We start from the raw sequence: 15,231 nt of genomic DNA, 5'->3' as shown, positions 1-15,231 counted from the left end.
AGGAACAAGCCTGCCCATTCCCCAGCAGAGAGCATTCGCCCCTCCCCATCCCCGCTCTGAGTCTCCCTTTGACCCTTCTGCTGAGCTTTAAAAATAGCAACGTCCAGAGGGAAATATGCTCAGAAAAGGCACCTCCCAGATCTCATCTGGGTGTCTTAAGGCACATCTTTAAGATATTTTCCATGGAGCCCTGCAGCTAAAAAAGCCTCAAAAAGAAAAGAAACATTTGCCTAACAAGCTTACTAAAGCCAGCCTGCTAGGAAGAGCGCAGGCTTGGGGAGTGTGAGGGGCAGGCTCTCCTGAAGATTTGGAAGTCTGTCTCTGGGGAAACAGACTGGCTCTGGGATTTGAATGTCAAAAGCAGGATGTTTGTTTGGGGTTTGCTGTGGCAAGTGTTCTCACAACCCACCCAGGACTGTTATAGCATGACGCCCTTCACTAGCATCACTTTACAGCTGTCAGCCTATAGACACAGGTTCTCCTGGTGGTGTGGCCTCCAGGAGCATTGCGGTAAATGCCTTGGGTTGTCTGAGCACCACCCAGTGCAGGATGGGTGCACCCTTCTGTGTCAGACTAACCCTTTCATCTCCCAGAGATCTGAGGAGGCAGTCTTATTACCAGTATTTGCATTTGTGAAACCTTGGGCCCAGACAGGGCAAGTCACTTACCAGAGGACACAGCTACAAAATAGGGTTTCTCTGAGCCAAGTGCTCTAGCCACTAAAATCCTGGGAACAAATAAGTTGCTACTCAGGCATTTTTTGTATATCTACACATTTAGAGTCCCTGGCCAGAAAGAACACTGGAGTACTGACATACTGATCATTCTACCCTCTGAATGTGACGAATCCCTCCCACTCTGAAAAGGCTTGAATGTTCTTGTTAGCTCTCTGACCAAGGACTCAGGGGAAGAGGTGAGGAAGGGAGCTGCTCAGAGTCTCCTCCTGCCCTCACACCACTGCTAACCAGTAATCACTCACAAACAGAATGCACTGCTTTCTTTCCAAGCTCCAGCCTTTGGCCTATGAACTGGGTAGAAGCTGGGAGGAAGAGATGCTGTGATTCTGAGCTCATCTTCCACTGGGGATGTGCACTGTTTTTATGTCTTAAGGCACTCTGTCTTCTAGAACCAAGTCTCTATTCTCTATAAATACATTGGGATCCCCGCCAGGAGCATCCTGGCTGGTTTATATCACACTGGCAGGCCATATGGTGAGAGCGTGAGAGCTGTGAGGAGTGGCCAACCCCACTTCATTTTATTTCTACAGGCGGGTGCTGCTCCAGACCCCGTCCAGTGTTTCAGATGTGCCAGATTCAATGATTAAGCCCCCTGCTCCCCAATTTCCTGCAGAGCTTCAATCCACATGCCGGGAGGCCACCTCCGCCTATGGTCCTTGGAAGGCTACTGCCAGGTCTTGGAAAGCTTAGCTACATGGAGGCTTTTGACTAATTTTAACCACAGCTAAATATAGGCCCCAGCCTCCCCTCTGTCCCCAGGATACAGCCTCCCACAGCAGTCCCCTCTGAGAACCAGTTATTAACTTTCCAGTACTCCTGGTTTGGTTAGCCAATTTTATTTTGTGACTCTCCATCAGTCATTCTTATATTCCCCACAGAAGACTTGTCTATTTCAGGTAGCTATAATTTACCAATGCCTTAAAAAATAACAAGCCGTTAGAACGTTTCTTGGTGAGTATAAATAGCTCCACTGGGGGCAGCCGGCAAATGGGTCTGCCTTGGTCTTGTGCCCTGTAACACGGGTCTGTTGATGTTCCTGCCTCCCACCCCCACCCCAGATGTTGTCTGCTCCCAGCCCTCCTCCTGCTGACTCTGGGAGAAGCAGCTCTGGGCATGTGAGAGGCAGGTCCCTGAAATAAGCAACTTTAATAGCAGCAGAAAAGCCAGTGTCTCTGTAGAGAGATTGTCAGAGGTAATCTCAGCCGTCGGCCAAACTGAAGACAAAATGAGGCATTCTCCTTGCCCCACAGGCTGCGCTAAGATTCTCATTCAAATACCTTCACGTGGTCGAAGGAGAAGGAAACTGCACGCTCAGCTGGGCTCATGCAGGAACACAGCCTGGGCAAAGCTATCTCAAAGACGCAGTCAGACTGAACCCCCATTCACATGAGACTCTGATGCAACTGAATGTACTATCCTCTAGGTTCATTCCCGTTGTAGCAAGTGTCAGAATTTCCTTCCTTTTTAAGGCTAAATTCATTTATTCATTCGTCTGTCGGTAGACACCTAGGGTGCTTCCATCTCTCAGCTATTGTGAATAATGCTGCTATGAACATGGATGTGCAAATATCTCTTTGAGTCCCTGCCTTCAGTTCCTTTGAGTTCATACTCAAAAGTGGGATTGCCTGATCATTTTGATTTGCATTTTCCTAATGATTACTGATGCTGAGCATCTTTTCACATGCTTCTTGGCCATTTATATATCTTCTTTAGAGAAATGTCTATCAAGTACTTTGTCCATTTTTTAAATCAGGTTGTTTGTTTTTGTTGTTATTGAGTTGTGTGAGTTCTTTATATATTCTGGACAGTAACTCCTTATGAAATATGTGATTTGCAAATATTTTCTCCCATTCCATGTGTTGCTTTTTCAATCTTGGTAGTATTCTTTGATGTGCAATAGGGTTTCATTTTAATGTAATCCAGTTTATCTATTTTTTTTGTTGTTGCCTAAGCTTTTGGTGTCATATTCAAAAAAATCATTGCCAAATCTAATGTCATTAAGTGAATACTTTGTTTTGGCTGAATCTTTAAAAAATAAGCTTCAGACACCATCATCCTTAACTCTTAAATAATTCAGCATATGTTGCCCACGAGGAAGAACCCAGAATAAGAACATTCACATATGCAACCCCATACAATTATCACACTTTGGAAAAGTAGCAATAATTTCCTATCATTATTCTCTATCTAGTCCATATTCTGATCTCCTTAGTTGTCACCAACTTTTAAGACGTGAGACTGTATGAACTTGCTGTTTGTTACCAGCATTTATGGAAGTGCTCCTGCAAGATCACAGTAAGGCTCTCTTGTTTATCTTATTACGTATTCAATCCTTGGGCCTCGAAAAGGTGGCCATGGCTAGTGTGATTGGGTAGAGAACAGAGAGGCTGCTTTCCTCTTCTCTCGGTGACCACCAAGGAGCTATGTCGGGGTCCGGGGCTGCACTTCAGGGACCTCCATTTCAAAGGAGCAAGCAAGGTTGACTTTCTGCTTCACTTCTGGTTGTGAAGACCCTCAGTCCTCCAGAAGGAGGCCCCAGTACCCTGAGGTAGATGTATGCAAAGTGCCTGTGCCCACATGTCTGGGGCCATGACCTACCAAGATATCCAGGAGTTTAAGCCTTAATAGCAAAAAGTAATTCTTGGGAAAAAATGTTTAGTGATTCACAAGACTTTGATTAAGTGGCAATTCAAATATGCAGGCTAATCCTGATAAATCCTCTTTATAGCCAACGTAGAACTGCAGTGTCTTTGTTTGTGATGGTTATTATCTGGCTCAGGAATTTCCGCGACCGAAACTGGATGCCTACTCCAGCAATCATAGAGGGAACTTGGGTCCCCTGGTAAACAGGACTTACTTTGCTCAACTGAGCTGGGGAGACTTTCTGCCAAGTCAGGCAGGGCTTTTACCTCCCCTCTGCCATCCTGCGGGCAGCATGTCAAGTGGACAAACTTGCATGGAGCTCCCACCTCAGGCCAGGCCCAGAACTGGAGGCCAGTGATAGCTGATAAGTCACCTGTTTCCTGGGGTCACAGTCAGAGAGGGAGAAAAGCTCACCAATGGTTCTGTTACAGAAGACAAAGATGCAGATGGCTTGGTAGGAAGAGCAAAAAGACCTGAGTCTGGACCCGGCTTTCCAGCTCTGTCTCTTTGTGCCACATTGTGACCTTGGAAACCATACTTCATGTCACTGATCCTCAGGTCCCTGGGGGGGCCAGGCTGGAGACCGGCACAGCATAGATTCTAGGGTAGATGGGAGCTGTTGTTATCACAGCTGTTTTTAAAGAGGTATCTGCAGAGATACAGGAGCCCTGGGGAGACAGGTGACAGTTTCATTAACAGTGTCTGGGTACCTGTCAATGGCAGGAAACACTTGAACTGAGCCTTAACGGGAGATAGGGATTTGCTGGCAGACTAGAGTAAGGGTATGGGGAAAGGGCATTCTGGAAACTGAAAACATCAGGGGCAGCCCCCAGTGTGTAGGTGCAGAAGATGAGCACTTGAAAGGAGTGGGTAATGGCACAGTGCCCCTGGGGAGGACAGGGGGCTTCCTGGAAGAAGGGGCAGGCTGAGTTAGGTGTCAAATAAAAGGGGAAACTCTACGGGCAGCCAAGGCTGAGGGGACAGCCACACGGGGGCCCAGAGTTACAAGGGGTGGGGGGGGCAGTGTTAAGGAGGAAAGTGGAAGAGTGGTTAGAGCCCCCCACACACACTGCCGTCCTCAGCCACATGGTCTTACAAACTATGGGAAGAGTTTGAACTTGGCCCTGCAATGGGTGGGAAGCAAGGCAGTGCTGTCAGGGGCAGGGGTGTGCAGAGAGAATCTTGGCGTGGTATGCAGGGAGTGGCCAGTTGGGGGCAAAATTGGTCAGACCCAAGAGGAGGAGGGGCATGTGAAGAGAGGGAACATGCACTGGTGTCACCAAGCAAGGCTGTTTCCAGTGCTCAGTATGTTCTATATTCAGGTCAATTTCTCTGCTAAATTATTTTTTGCATTTAGAATATTCCATAAGCATGATTTTATGAGACTATAGCCTAGTGAGCCACAAGGAAACAATATGAAGCAGCTCTAAAGAGCCTACCTTTGGGCAGTGGATAGGGGGAGGGTCCTCTTTCATGCCCAGTCATTCTTTGTCTAATGAACTAATGAGGGACCTTTTCCTCTAAGGCCCATGGGTGTCATTCCAATGTGAATAGCTCCTTTTCCAAATGTCAGCCAGTGAGCCCAGTGCAGAGGTTCCAGCTTCCATCTGGTCTATGCAGGGCTCCCAGGGCCAAGGTGCTGCTTCTCAGGCTGGGCTAGAGAAAGGTCAGCTCATTCATTCTCAGTATTTACTGAGAGCCTCCTGTGCCAGGACACAGAAAAAGCAGGATAGACAGAGCCCTGCCCCAGGGCCTGACACTCGAGTCAGGGACCGGCAGGAGCACAAACACCTGGTTGAAGACCAGGATGAATGTGGGGCCAGGGAAGGGCTGCTAGCCACAAGAGCCTGGGGAGTCATGAAGACCTCCCTGAAGGGGTGAAGTCTGAGCTGAGGTCCAAAAGAGGACCAGATGTTAATTAGTCTGAGATCAAAGGGCTGGAAAACCCGCTTGAGATGGGCAATGGAAACCATTGTACATAGGAGAGGATTTTCTATTATCCAAGTCTTTCCACAATGAATTGCCATTCAAAATAAAGGTGGGGAATGGAAGAGATTGTCTCTGCAAAGACGCCCATTCATTGTAGAGTTCCTATAGGTTTCTAAGTTTCACAGAGATCACTTGGGTAGAGTTGCTGTGTACTCTTTCCACTATGCCAGAGAAGGCTATCCAATTTCCCTGTGATGAATGGATGGATTAAGAAAGATCTAAACAATGGAGGAAGAAAGTAGGAGTCCTGGAATGGGCTCCAAAGCACAGGTGGAAGGCTGAGGCTTGCATAATAAAAGGGAGGAGGCTGGAGGGAATGAGGGTCAGGAGAACATAGCTGTAGAAACATGTAGACACCTGAGGGGAAACTGCAGGGGATTAGGCCTGCTGGGCTATATTTCTCTGTGAAGTGGGAAACAATGTCATGTGAGGAGGGCACATGTCTGTCTGTGCCCAGAAGGGTGCCCCATCCCCTTTGGCAGTCTGTGAAGGATTACAACCTGTGAGACCCACCAAGTCATTTCACTATCTGTCAGGCCTAGATGTTTACGGTCCTCACCTGGGATCCACCCTTTTCTTTTCCGAGGAGTGCCACCTCCATAGCTCCTGGCTCTCCTTTGAGTACACGGGACTCACCTTTGCTTTCTCTTGTCTGGGTAGGTAGCAGAGCATGGCGAGTGGTTAAGAGTGGTGATAGTGGAGACTGACTGCCTAGATTCATTTCCTAGCCTCGCCCTTTACTTGCTGCATAACCTTGGATGGATCACTTAGCCTCTCTCAGCCTCTCTTGCCATGTGCAAAATGGTGATAATAATAATGGTTCCTACACTGGGTTCTTGTGAAGATTCAGTGAGTAAAGTATTTGACACGGCACCTGGCACAGAATTTAAGGCCAATGTGTTCATTATTTTAAATATTATTCCAATTAAAAATGTAAGTTTGCACTCCATCCTGGAACAGATTTTTAAAAAATAGGTCAGGGGATTTGACTGTAGGGGTGGTGCCTAAATTTTGCTCAATCAAGTTTAAGAAAACTCTCAGCTGTGGATTGCAGACAAATTTACTGTGCTTTATGGCAAAGTTTCTTTTGCACAGAGAGACAATGTTCAAAAGTCAGAAGTCCCAGTTGGCATGTTTCTGGCTGTCAAATTCAACATTGTTGAGAGCTCTCAGAGCCTCAGAAAACAGTGAAGATACTAGAGTATCACTAAAACACTTACAGGAGGCCAGGAAAACATTCACAGCCTGTGAAACTTAAAACCCAGGAGGAACCTTCGAGGTCCCCTGAGTGGGAAAACTGAAGCCCAGAAGAAGTAGGGCCTCACCTAAGGTCATGTGGCTAGGCGTCTCTGAGGCAGAGAGGCCTCAGAGAGGCCATGGAGTGGCTCTCCTCCCTTTGTTCTCAGTGTTGAATTCAGATGCAACCCACACATCATCAATCTCGTTGTAGGTCCAGACCCTGGGCCTGGTACGGTGGCTACATCATCTTATGGAGTCTCCCTAGCGTCCTCTGAGGCACTTTCACTACCACTCCATTTCACAAAGCAGCACCCTGAGTCTAGGAAAGAAGAGCCCTGTCCAGATCATGGCTGGGTGCTCCTCATTTCTCTGGTCTCCCTCAAATCATCAGTTGACCCTCCCCCCCCCAAAAAAAGATTTCAAGTCTCACCCAGTAGAAGCATTCCCAGAGGTCAGTCATCTGCAGCAAAAATGTGGTCACTTGCACCCAGACCCACAGCCGCCAGCCGACATGTCCCCAGCAGATGCTGTTCTCAGCTGGCAGGAACAGTTGTGATCCAAAAAAAAATGGGTGGAGGGGGGTACAAGAGATAGTGCCAAAGACTGGATCTTTGTTATATGTTTTAAGTAAACTTTTTGTTTTCAGATAATTGTGATTCACATGTATTTGTGAAAAATAATACAGAGGGATCCCATGGGCCCTTTACCCACTTCCCCCCAATGCTGACATCTTACAAAGCTAGAGGACAATATCACAACCAGGAAACTGACATCGGTATAGTCTAGCCACAGAACATCCCATCACCACAAAAATCTCTCATGTTGCCCTTGTGTAGCATGCCCACTTCCTCCTGCTCTCCACTGACAATCATGCTTCTGTGCATCATTTCCCTAATTTTTTTCATTTCAAGAACATCATAGAAATGGAATTGTACAGGAAGTCATCTTTTAACATTGACATTTTCAACTTTGGTTTTGAATGCACTTGTTAGTTGATCAATGGTCTGGGCTGGGGCCTGGTCGAGGAGGGAGAGCCCTGTCCACCTCTTTCCGGAGAGCAATAGGACATATTCTCACCTCTCAAAGAAGACTTTTGGTCAATTTTTATGTTTGCTCTCAAAAAAAAAGAAAAAAAAAGAAAAAGAAAAGAAAAGCTGCAATGTTTGTACCAGAATGGTTACTTAAGGGGAGGGGGTTTGGGCCCTCTAAGCCTCAGTTTCCCCACTAGGTGTGGCCTCCCTCTTCTCTCCAAATCCCATTTTCCCTCTATCCCTCACCTCCAACCTTGGCTGTGGCTCATATCAGGGTTTTGCCCTTTCCCTGACACATCTGGTGGCTCCTTCCCCAGGCCCAGAAAGAGCCATTGTGTAATCAATAGAAAATGAAACCAAGAACAGGAAGTTACTTGGGCTGTCAGTGCAATTAGGTCCAAGAGCAGACTCCCCAAGGGGCCTCCTGTGGCCAGGATGTTTCAGGTCAGCAGGGCAAGGTGGAAGACCACTTCAGGCAGGAGGTGATCTAGTGAGCTCTGGCCTTGGGCACTCATAAGGACACAGCCCCTGCAATCAGGACCCAGCATCATCGAATGGAGTGCTATTAGCAGGGCTACCACCCTGCCTAGACCCAGACCCCAGTGACAGGGACTTAAGCAAGAAAGAAGCTTCTTTCTTTGCACAGTGACCTCAGTGTCACCAGCCCCACATGCTCCAGTTCATCTTGTTGCTTGTTATTTCTGGGGTGCGGCCCTCGGCCATGGGGCCCCAACTGCCTGTGTTCTGGTAGGTGGGAGGAGGGAAAGAGGACAAGCCTTGACCAGAGGGTGCACACTGTGCTGCTGCTCACTTCCCATTGCTCGCTTCCCAGAATGTGGTCCCACACCTACCTGCAAGGGAGACTGGGAAATGTTCTAAATGAAACATCCAGGGTTACATAGGGGAGAACAGGAACTGAGTAGTGAATAACAACCAGGTTCCTCCTCTGCAAAACAGAGATAATGAGAGAGCCATTCCTCAGACAAAGTACTTATGAAAGTTATGAATGTTAATTGGGTTAAATACTTGGTACACACACATAGGAAGAAAGAGCTCAGAAATGTTAGCTATTCTTACTTCTTTTCACTGAATGAGATCGTACACGTGATGCCCTGGCACCGTGTTAGGCATAAAGTATGTATTTAGCAAGTGCTGCTGCAGTTGCCATTGCTCTGTTGTTAACCTCAGTTCTCAACAGACTCTATGCCCAGGGCTCTTTTCCCAAAAAAGGCTCCTTGCAGACTCTGGATGAGCAACGGCTGTGACCATGCACTGCCCATGTACTTCCACTGCCAGTCTCTTCTCAGCCCCTAAACAGATGGCCTGGCCCTGTAGGATTCATACCAGCTCAGCTGCAAGAAGTGGCTAATCCATCTCATGTGGTTTTGTTTTGTTTTGTTTTCCAAATGGTCTTGTTTGCCTGCTTGGTGCCCAGAATGGGAGAAATCAGAAATGGTAGGGGTGACCCAGAACAGCCTGTCTCCTCTTGACATGGATCTGGAATTATGGCCTAGGCCCTGTTGAGTGGTAACAGAAGAGAGGTGTCGCCCCTACCCTTGGAGAATCAGGTTGGAACTCAGTGGACACTGGCAGCCATGGGGCAGCTGGAAGCACATTTCCTTCCAGCTATCCCTGTGGTCCTTGTTCTCGTGGTCCCTCTGCTCCCTTACTCAGTTTCAACACCATGTGGCACTTCTCCAACTAGCTGAGAATCCACTGGCAAAGATGAGGGAAATGAAAGAAGGGGAGTTGTGGTCTCACGGTTGCCCATGTGGGCCCGAGAGAGTTCTAGAGACTTCTCACCTAGATTTTGTGGGACAAGTCCCCTATCTGGGGCTACAGTGAGCAGGCAAGTCACTCTCTCCTTAGAGGCAGGAGGAGTAAAGCCAAGGAGAACAAGGATAGGTTGTCAGGGTAATCCCATGAAAGGCTGGGTCAGATACTGAGCCATAGTAGGGAGAGTGTCAGAGCTACATCTCAGGCAGACTGATGATTGAGGAGGGAGGACTCAGCCCCTGAGCATGTCCCCTAGAGGGGCAGCAGGTGTCCCTGTCAGAGTGACAGACAGCTGCCCGCAGCCCAGAGAACATGGAGGCTGGAGCCCACCACAGCCCACAGCTGCCCTGAACTTCGCTCCTCCTGAAACCCCTCGCGTGATCCCCTGCCAAAGCGCCTCAGGGACACTTTGAACCAACCTCAGGCTTCCACCATGGCCCCCATTGCCCCTGCATTTTAGGCATGCCCCTCACTCACTTCTACCAGGTGGATATCAAGTCATGGGAGAGAGATTTAGAGAAAACAGAATCCACTCAGACTAACACCAAAACATCTTCAGTGCTATTCTGAATGAAATAATCAAAGCGAAGAATATGATGCTGCCTATATAAAAATATATGTAAGTTAATTCTCGAAACTGTCTACAGGCACATGTATGAATGTGGAATGCACAGAACAAAACCTGTGAAGAGAGACATCGAAAGTAGCATAGGTCTGTGTCATGGAACGGGGCTGGCCACACTGCTGGCTCTTGGCAGCTATGCCCTAGACCAAGCTGACTAAATAGAATTAGCTCTTCAGACCAGAGCAGAAGGAAGAGCTAACAGGAAGCAGAGGAGTCCCCTGCCCATGAACTGGTAGAACCCTCTCTTTTTCTCTCCAGGTCGACCTTTATAACACAGACCCCCTTATTTGTCGGGCGGGACTGAAAGTGTGCTTCGGAATCCAGCTGCTCAATGCCATCTCGCGAGTGGAACGGGCACTCCCCAAGCTGACTCTGCCCTTCCTGCTGCTCCAGGGCTCTGCCGACCGCCTGTGCGACAGCAAAGGTGCCTACTTACTTATGGAGTCTGCCAAGAGCCAGGACAAGACGCTCAAGGTGAACAGCTGCCCCCTCATTTCCCTTAGGTGGGGAAGGTGGGGTTCCATTGGGTGCATCTGCTCAGAACTCCCAGATCATCCCCAGGTGAGGCATCTCAGGATGGGGCCAGCCTGGCTCTACTGGGAAATAAGTACCAGGAATAGAGGCAGCTGTTAATTCTAAGCAAGCACACAGGCCATTAGCAGATTGTTTGCATGAACAATATTGAAAAGAAGAAAGAAACTCAGAAGGTGTCCTGGTCAAGAAAAAAAAACCACGACTGGGCGCTGGGCAAAGAAAGTCTCTAAGAACATGTTTCCTGCTTTGTCACATCCAAGGTCCCAAGGTGTGTGGCAGCCCAACCTCCCCGCGGATTGGTTCTCTCCAACAGCAGCAGCAGCTTAGGGCCAGCTGCCACCACCGGGGGCTCTGAGTGCACAGGTGCAGTGGGACATGGCAGAGTCCAGTCTGCAAGGGGATCTGCGAGAGCATGTCCCGTAGAGGGAATGGGACCTGAGGCTTAGCCACATGGCCTGTCAGACACACAGACCACAGTAGGCTAACTCAGAGGGCCTTTCAAGATGGGAAATGTGGTTTTAGGGTCCAGATATTCCTGTTTATGTTTTTCCAACTGAACAGGGGAGAGCCCCAGCTGAGGGGATAGGAAGGAGGAAGAGCACCTACCATGTACCTGTCAAGTGACAGTTGACTCCAAAGGTGGCTCTTTGTGGTCAGTAAGGCAGACCACAGCCTGATGAATGGATGTGTCCCCAGACTATCTCACTGTGGCCTGTTCAGTGAGTACATAGAAGCCCTGAATCCAGGGCCATTTCCTGCTAAGTTATAAAGAGAAGAGGCAACTTACTACAGATGCCACACTTACCGAACAGTGGGGTCAGGATTCAAACTCACACCTTCTGATCTGTCTGAATGCCCTGGCCTTCTCCATTCCTCACTATGCCGACAAAGACTCTCATGTCTTTGCAAACTATCAGGCACTCCTGTCACACCATTGTGAATTGCAGACCCTGGCCTTCACCACTACCAGATATAGACTCATCGATGAAGGAGAAAGAAGGAGGAAAAGGGAAAAAGGAAAACTGGCTCTTTCTAATGCTGGAGAGTATAAAACACCATGGGCACTTTGCAGTTTGGGTGAAGGCACCTCAAAGATCATGCCCTTCACTGGCATGGAACCTTGGTGACCCTACTAAAGGAGGCCGTGCCTAGTGCTCATTTGTCCACTCACTCTCTATTCATTCATTTCTTTTTTTAATCCAAGTTTTCATTAGGCATGGACTTTGTACCAGGAGAACAAGATAGACAAAGTCCCAACCTTCCCATGTAGTCTATGTCCTAACAAGATGAGCAACAAACAACCAGCCAGGATGATGATGCAGAGGGTCAGTGCCCTAAAGTAAATTAAGCAGAGGGTGGGGAAAGGGCAACCAGAGAAAGGGACAGCAAGCCTGAGCGACAGTGACTAGGAAGGGTGGAAGAACATTTCAGACTAAGGGGAGGGCATTCAAAGACCAGAGTCGCAGAGTTCTTGGTGTGTGCAAGCAATCAGGAGACCATTTGTAGTGGGAGTGTGCTGGGCAGGGCAAGGGCGGTGTATGACAGGGGAGGGGCCTGCAAGCAGCAGAGGAGTCCCGCCTTTCTTTTTCTTAGTTCAATAAGGAAGCCACCAGAACGTTCTGAGCTGGAGAACAACATGCTCTGATTCCTGTTCTCAAAGCATTCGCTAGCTGCCACATGGAGACAAGGGTGAAGACAGGGACACCAGGTGGGAGGATGGTATTGTCGCCCAGGCCAGGAGGATGGGCTTGGCCTGGGGTGGTGGCAACGAAGGTAGGGGACAGCCTGGCAGGACCTGGAGAGACAGTGACTGTGTGGAGATCGAGTGATGAAGGGTGAGTCCTGAGCTGGGGCCCTCACCAGTGAGGACACTGTGCCCCCCATCTGAGCTGGGGGACACAGGATGACACAGATGTGAGGAATGTCAGGAGTTCCATTTTGAGGTACCTGTTAGAGATTCCACTGGAAATTTTGGAAAAGAATGGAAAGAAAACACAAGAGGAGAGTGTTTCTAGACGGTTAACAGCTTTTGAATGATGCTAAAAAGTCAATATGAGGGCAAAAATGTTGCCTGGCTACAGGGACTGAACATCTTCGGAGCCTGTGCCGAGAACAGTTGCTGTGGGTTGGTGAGAGTGAAGGTAGACTGGGATCAGTTAAGGTCCAAGTGGAAGGCAAGGAAGTGAAGACAAGGAAAAGAAATTACCTTTTTGAGGGAGGCACTGACCACGTCCACGGATGGAGAAAGAAGCAGAGTAAAGAGAAGGTGTGTGTTGATTTAAGAAAGGAAATGCTAGAACATGTTGGGACATTTTAATTAATTTGATCAAACAGCATTGGCACCATAAAAGACAGGAGTCCAGAGGGGCATGAGAAGAGTCTGGGGACTCTGTCCACTGCCCGTGGTCTCCCTCCTTGCACCTTTTGCTTCCTGTAGCCCTGATTTCCTGTCTCATCTAATTGCAGATTTATGAAGGTGCCTACCATGTTCTCCACAAAGAGCTTCCTGAAGTAACCAACTCTGTCTTCCATGAAATAAACATGTGGGTCTCTCAAAGGACAGCAGCAGTGAGAACTGGGTCTCCACCCTGAGGGCACTGTCTGGGCAGCTGTCCCACAATTGGGGAAGTGGGCAGAGGAAGGGCAGAAGCTGGCTTCTTAGATGTGACTTGCAAAAAAAAAAAAAAAAAAATCACAAATTGGAGGAATCCCTAGCATAATTTACTAAAGGAAAAAAAAAAAAAAAAGACATCTTTGTCTTATGTTAGGCTGACCGTCACTGGATCTACCTTAAAAGGTAGACACTTTATGCTGAAACAGAGAAGGGTCAAAGGCAGTTTTCCAGGGATGAAATGTCCTTAAAACAGAGCGCGGTCTCTGCCCAGCCTCTCTCCTAGCTCCCTCAAGGTTTCCAGGAATTCCCGGTGTTCCGTGACACCTGGCTGCAATAATTGGAGGAATCCCCCTCCTTCCCACCTCTCCAATCCCCACCCTCACACCTCCCGACCAGCCTCACTCTGTGGCCTTTCTCTGGCTGTGGTGGGATGGAGTAGCTGGCGTCAGCGTCCTAGGCAGACTCACGTGCCCTCAGAACGCATAGCCCCTCATGATCCTTGTCAGCTCCTTGTCAGCAAGAGCTAGGCTTTAGGGCAGCATGAGGCTTGGCACAGAGACAGAAGCTGACGGAAGACTCCTGCTTCCTTCTCACCAGGGAGCCTGAGGCTGCTCACTGAGAGCTGTGTATTAAGGGGCTGCCTTTCTTTGTGCGACTCAAATTTTTACAAAACACTATGAGAGGATGATTGTATTGAAAAGGAAATGTCTAATATATAACATATATGCTAACATAGAGATTATTTGGGTGGGTAGGACCAAGGGGCTTGGATGATACTTCGGCACAGGATTGTGCTCAAGGTGTGAAGGCACAGCCTCCAGGAGGCAGGGTCTGGAGCACCAGCATTGGTGGTGGGCGACTTCTCTCCGGTTTCCACCAGCCTGGGCCCAAAATCACCCTGGGAGCTCAGTGCTGATAGCACAGCTACCCCTGGTGGCAGGAGAAGGGAGTCCCAACTCAGCGGCCCTGAGGCCACAGCAGTATAGGCAGGTGAGGCTGGCTGACAGGGCTGACTTTTCCCAGCCAAGGCCCCGCAGCACCTGACCAACCTTTCTCAGGTGCCAACCCTGACAGCCCATGGCCCTCACTTAGTGCCAGCAATAAATGGAGATCACTGCCCACCACGGGAATACCTTCACTCTCAATGGGACTCAGTGTGACCTCATGAAGCTCCTTAGTGCAACTATGACCATGGAGAGGGACGGGCACACAGGGCCATTGAGGAGCTGCTGCTCTGTGTTAAACCCCATGGAAGCTGCAGGCCGGGGCCTCAGGCTGCAGAAGAGGCAGTGCCAGGGCCTCTGACACTAGGAGTTGGGGCCCCCATCCTTTTTCCACAGTGGAAATGCAGCCCCTCACCCACACCCTATTCTTCGGAAGCATTTTCTGGGCCCTGGAGAGGAAAGCCTCTCCACTCTCCCTCCAGGGACCTGCCTAGAGCTGGAACTGATCCCCCTCCAACAGGCAGCCAAGTCATGCTTGCCCAGGGCCCAGGCTTGTGTTCTCCTGTCCCTGCCCCTCAAGAGAGGCAAACTGTCCAGGCACCCACCCCTTGGGGTGCAGGGCCCAGATTCCCACAGAGAGCCTCTTCCATTGTTCCATCTTATTTCTCTCGCTTCTCTCTGAGGGAGAAAAATGTAAGAAATGCACTGAGAGAGAAAGTCAGTGCCTGTTGTCAGACGTTGGGCAGCCATGTGAAAGTTTGTGCTCCTCAGCTGAGGAAAAGCAGAAACTACTGCAAACTCCCAAACCTGCAAGACACTGAGCCCAGACCTGGAATTCCTGCTGGAGCTAATAGCTCAGGTCGCACAAAGTCCCCATGCCTCCCACCCTCCCACCCTCCGCCTCTCCCAGAAGCATGTGACAGCAACCACTCCCCAAATTACTTATCAGGTACATGGTTTGACCAAGAATCTTTTGGATGCATGAATTTATGTATATGTAATCTCTTATAGAGATAAATTCAGTTGCATTTACATATCTGGTTAAAGAATCACCTATGTTAAAAGAAAAAAAAATATTTTAAACCGAGACTGACTCACA

General features: G+C 48.8%; 1 protein-coding gene across 3 annotated transcripts in view; it reads left to right on the top strand.

The window, feature by feature from the left end:
- MGLL (monoglyceride lipase) overlaps positions 1 to 13,266 on the top strand; it is a 120,722-nt gene extending 107,456 nt beyond the window's left edge. For all 3 annotated transcript variants that reach the window (XM_016121951.2, XM_016121949.2, XM_016121950.2), the window contains 2 exons: positions 10,299 to 10,514; positions 13,041 to 13,266. In XM_016121951.2, coding sequence (XP_015977437.1) covers positions 10,299 to 10,514; positions 13,041 to 13,166 — 342 coding nt within the window. In that variant the 3' untranslated portion in view covers positions 13,167 to 13,266. The remainder of the gene's footprint in view (positions 1 to 10,298; positions 10,515 to 13,040) is intronic.
- Positions 13,267 to 15,231: the final 1,965 nt, after the last annotated feature.

This window comes from Rousettus aegyptiacus, unplaced genomic scaffold (genome assembly GCF_014176215.1).
Source record: "Rousettus aegyptiacus isolate mRouAeg1 unplaced genomic scaffold, mRouAeg1.p scaffold_m13_p_12, whole genome shotgun sequence".
NCBI classification, from domain to species: Eukaryota; Metazoa; Chordata; class Mammalia; order Chiroptera; family Pteropodidae; genus Rousettus; species Rousettus aegyptiacus.
The sequence above is the reverse complement of the archived record's forward strand: the minus strand, read 5'-3'. Positions and strand labels throughout refer to the sequence as shown.